General features: G+C 34.7%; 1 protein-coding gene across 1 annotated transcript; it reads left to right on the top strand.

Moving 5' to 3' along the window:
* The first annotated feature begins 1521 nt into the window (after positions 1-1521).
* Positions 1522-5147, top strand: LOC107768398 (DNA replication complex GINS protein PSF3-like). Its single transcript, XM_016587526.2, has 6 exons — positions 1522-1795; positions 1898-1969; positions 2436-2536; positions 2889-2987; positions 4327-4466; positions 4876-5147. The coding sequence occupies exons 1-6, from the start codon at positions 1751-1753 to the stop codon at positions 4983-4985; spliced, it is 567 nt and encodes a 188-aa protein (XP_016443012.2). The 5' UTR covers positions 1522-1750; the 3' UTR covers positions 4986-5147.
* The last annotated feature ends 212 nt before the right edge of the window (positions 5148-5359 follow it).

Genomic DNA, 5359 nt, shown 5'->3' with positions numbered 1-5359 from the left:
GCTACTAGAAGAACAAGCACCACCTCTTGATCTTTTGAAAGTTTTCTTACTACCACCTATACTAGTGCACACTTTTTTGGCTGATCTAAATATATCCATTATGTAAATTAAATTAATAATTGTAAATAATAAAATAAATATACACCAAAGAAGAAAAAGATATAGAACGAGTGTACCGGGATTCCGGATGCCGCATTAAATTTGATATCAAAAATCAAACTTCAATTGGTAGATCGATACTCGATACTTGATACCACACTTCACTTGAATAGTTGATATTTGATAATAATAATTTTGTAATGGCTAAACTAAATATTTGATGAAACTTGAAGTAATAAGTAATTGAGAATTTAAGAACAATAATCAATAATATCAAGAGAGAATTAGAGTAGTAAGAGAGCGAATTGTGAGGAAAAATGAAGAAGAAAGGGGGCTATTTATAGTTTTTAAAAGGTTAAAATTATAATTTATCAAATATTAGGGATGTTGGGGCTATTTTCTTAAGGGGGTAGGCCGAAATGATCATTTCTGCAAAAAAGGGCCGTTGTCCAGCGGTCATATTTGAATTTGACCGTTGGCCAAAAAAAAATAAATTAAAAATTAAAAATTAAAAAACGTTAAAATTCGGGCTGAACCGGACTGTAGCCCGTTAACAACCCGTTAACGAGCTTAGCGGGTTTCGGTGCACCGGTATAAAAAATTATTAGTTTGAAACCCGCTCCCCGCCCAACCCGTCCCAGCCCGCCCCCCCCACGCTACAGTACCGGGCTGACTCGGGCTAAACCGGATTGTAAACGGGTCAGCCCGGCCCGATTAACAGGTATAGTATGAACTTCCAACATATTATACTGGACCAGTATATTATGCTGGAACTCCAGTATATTATGATTGTAACTTCAGTATATTATGTTAGAAGTTCACATGTAAACAATTCAAACTCCACTATATTATGGTGGAATATTTTTCGGATTTTGAACAGTGTTTTCGTTCAGATATATCTTTACATGAAAAGTGGCTAAATTTTCATTACTTTTGAAACTGTGGCTATTTTTCAATTATCACTTATAAATCTGTTATTTTTGAATTTTACCCAACAATTTGGGGTGAGATTTAATTGGACCTAGGTAATAAAATTGGGGGTGGGTTATTTTGTTCCTAAGCTGCCACGTGCCATTCCGTTTAAATTTGGGGTATATATGTGTCAAAGTATAAAAGTAGGGACGTAATTGGATGCATACTGAAACGAAGGATAAATTTAAACAATTTCAGATACTACAGGGATACATTTGACCATTTTCCGTGTAAATAAAATATAAGATCTATTGGTCCGTAGGGGCAGAGTTATGCAGGTAAAATGACGGTCATTTAAATTTTCGTCACTGTAAAATATTACAGTGTAGATAGCCTAGTACTATTACCTTTTATAATACATATTATATAGTATTAAACATTTCTAGTGAAACTTATTTATTTTTCTTCCTTAATTCTTATCAAAAGAGAAGTAGTGATCGAAACAACTTTCTAAAATCCAGGGGCATAAATGCAATAAGAGTAAAACTAAAGGGGGGCATGTACAAATTCATCTACTTAGCGCCATTTTCATCTCAATTTTTTGAAAAACTACGAATTGCTAAAAAAGGGCGGGTTAGGGCTTCGAATTGTTCATAACTTTTTTGGGGTTTCTATTTCAGCAAGTTATCAAGTGAGTCTGAGTCCAATTTGTTGAAAAGTTCACCTTTTTAAGTTAAAGATGGCAAATTACTATGACATTGATGATATCTTAGCTGAAGAAGAGGTAAATTCCTTGTTCTTGATTTTTTTAATGCTTTTTTTAATGCTTTTTTTAAGCTATTGGTGGAAAATTATATATGGGTTTGATAATCTTTTTGGAATTCAGCTTGTTCCAGCTGTGTTCTTGCAAACAGCTAATGAAGTTGGGATTTTTGACTGTGCTGATGACACTAACAAGGTAAATTTCTGAGGGAATTTTATGTTGAATCATTTTATTTTTCGTGTTTAAGTTATATACACTGATATTGTGATAATTTATTTATACCATTAGTGTAATTTAACATATTATAACATGTAACTTATCATTTATTCTAGGTTATGCGTATTAAATAAGTAGTTATATGTTATTACCTTTTAAAAGAAGGGTCGGATCTACCACATAACTTATGGGTTCAATGAACTCAATAACTTTTGACTAGACCTTGTATATGTATTAATAAATTTACGAAATATCTATAGATATTTGACTGTGAACCCAATTTTTATTGTATATTCACTTGAGATTGATGTAGTTAGGAACCTATAAACTCCAAACCCTGAGTCTCTGTTTAAATGACCTGATTGTGCAAATAAATTTTACACCTTCAATGTATAGAAATTTTCATGACCAAAATTTGATGGTTATTTTTTCCCTTCAAATACAGGTGGAAGCTGGTACACAAGTAGAAATGCCCTTTTGGCTTGCCCAGGAGTTATATGTAAGACAAGCGGTGTCTATCAAAGTTCCTCCATATTTTGACACGAAGTAAAGTTCTTAATGTTTCTCATCATGGTTTCATGTTTATGTTTATTTGAAACACGAGTGGAATTAGTTAAGTATGCAAAAAGTGGCAGTTAATGGAAGAGATGTTGGATATTTATGGACACTTTTTTTTTTTTTTAATCTTTAAAAATCAGTTAAAAGATTGTAGATTGGTTGATGTTCTCTTCAGACTGATGACAATCTGCTATATTCAGACTCTTTCATGTGCTGTCTAAAACTCGCCGTATCTCATATGATAATTCACATCAGTGATTTTTTTGTAGATCAATAATAGATCCAAGTTCCAGCATTTGATAATTTCCACCCATCTGTTTCTTGAATGTTAATTTACCAGAGCCAAAACGAGGAATGAGATAGGAGCTGATGCAGCACATGTGGATCTGAGAAGTTTATGCCCGTACTTTTATAATTTTGGATGCAAGATAGCACGTCTGTGAGTTCTTCTTGTCTTTGTTCCTTTCTGCCTGCAATTGTTATATTACCTCCCAAAACCCCAAGTAGGGGAAGCTGATGTAGATTTATTGATCTTATATCGCAATAGTGACCAATTAATGTGAGAAATGATTGTGCTCATGTTAAAAAGGAGTGGATCAGAACGCTGCAAGGGAAGAGAGCTTTTAATAGAAACTGATGCAGCTCATATTACTTTATGTGAAGCATGGCGTTTTACCCTGAAACTCGTGCAGTTCATGGTACTTTATGTTAAGCACTCTACTTGAACATTTATAGCGCCCATAGTTGAGCCAAAGTGCTGCTGGAAGAACTTAATATAATCTGAATAGTGCCGAGAGGTAATAGTTTTCACATTAGCCGAGTTATGGGAAGTGGTGATTGGTGGTGAATATTGAGGAAACGATGCTACATTTAGAGCATAAATATGACCTTGATGACTTTACAACGGCATCTCTTAGATGCTCCCCCAGTTCAAGGTTGTTTGTCTTTTCTTTTCTTTTTCCCCCTACAATGCGAGCCCAAAGAAAAACATAGGAGAGAAGGTCCAACAGTTCAACAATGCTATGCAAATGTTAGCTGATGGAGCTCTTGTTAGTCCTTACAAGATATGGTGATACCCTCTGACACGGTGCTCACAGTCTTGCTGATTCTGCATATGCAGTCATGAAAGATGGAATTATCCAAATGAATTGAAGAGTTTTTGGATAGACTACGGATACAGAGTGGTTTTCTGTTGGAAATATTATGCGAATAAAGTGTTCCTGTTAAAAGCAGAAAAGGACATTTCTTGAGGTTAGGTATTTAAACTTAGGAGTGTGCTTCGTGGTTGATTTTATCCTTTGTAGATGAAAAAGCTGGAAACACAAAATATTATTGAGCAGAGTTGAAACGGGCCTTTCTTTTGGTTACACTTGTGCAAAATCAGGACCTAATATGGAAGGGAAACCTGAAGTCGTTCTCCCCCCTGTTTGATTATGAGCTGTCTTTTGCAGAAATTATAAAGATATCTGTTCATTCTGTGGCACAATCTGTATATGGTAGTGCAAGATCTTAGCTACTTTTGATTTGATAGTGAACCAGTAATCAATAGTCTTAACTATTCCCAGTTCTCTTTTGCTACATTAATAAATGATGTGGTTGGTATGCATCTTTCATCTTCAAATTCTGGTACTTTTGAGTGTGTCTAGAAGTACATTTGCAGCTCTTGTTGCCTAAAGTTTGTTGTTTCTCCTGATTTTCTTTCCTTCAAACCTAGATGCTAATTTGATGTTTCTTCAGGTCGACATTACCTTATATTTTATGTCTTTCTTATTGGACAGGATTGGTGAGAAAACCATTGGGCCTCTACTTCTGGTTGCATTTCAAACAAGATACAGAAAAGTCCTCATCAAGGCTCATACTGCAGCATCAATTGTGGCTCCCAAGCACTTGACTCTTCTCACAAAAGAAGAGACTAAACGTGAGAAAACTCTTATAACCTTTTGATTCTTATCCAGAATAACCCCCCTTTTCCCAAATAAAGAAAAAGAAAACAAAATTAAATGTCTTCTGAGTAGTGTCGCTTACACAGTTCATTTGAGAATCTCATTGAAAAAGCTTCTTTGAAGTTCTGGACAACAAAGATGTGATTGAATCGTCGTGCTTAAAAGCTTTCCTCCCAAAAATGTGCTGTTTTTTTCCTGGAAAACAGTCTCACATTGCTTTTACGGGCCAGAAGTTAGGGGCCAGAAGACTTTTGTTCTGTTAAAATAACTTCTTTTAAGAACACCACCAAGCAAACACTTTGAAATGTTTAGCGTCGAAAAAGTATCTGATCCAAATACTTGTAAGATTCATTACTAATTTTCTGGTTTTCATTCATGGCGAAGTGTATGAAGCTGGTCAGTCCTCAACAGCAGCATTTAAGAAGTGGCGAATGGGAGGTCCTAGATTGCAGAAAGCTTCTGTACTTGGAAGAAAGAGGAAGCCAGTTGAATGAGTTTTGGTACTTGAAAAGATATGATCATTCCTACTAAGATGTGAAGATGTAGTATCTATTTGGCTATTCTATGAAATTTACTTCTTTTTTCAAGTGTATTGTAAAATTTCTGATCTGAAGACTAGCTGATGAGGCTAATATATCCATTTTTACTGCTTTAAACTTTATTTTTTATTCATGCTCTTTTCCCCTCAAACGCAGTCAAGAAAATGGAACAACTTTTTCCTTCTTCTTACTAACATAGAAGAAAGGAAACAATATGCAAGGCTACCTGCATTAAAAAGCAGAGTCTCCAATAAACAATTATAAAAGGAAATGAATATACAGTCAAATCTCTCGATAATACTGTCGTTTGTTCCAATATTTTTTGGTTG

This window comes from Nicotiana tabacum, chromosome 24 (genome assembly GCF_000715075.1).
Source record: "Nicotiana tabacum cultivar K326 chromosome 24, ASM71507v2, whole genome shotgun sequence".
NCBI lineage: Eukaryota > Viridiplantae > Streptophyta > Magnoliopsida > Solanales > Solanaceae > Nicotiana > Nicotiana tabacum.
Note: the sequence above shows the minus strand (reverse complement) of the source record. Positions and strands in the feature narration are given on the sequence as shown.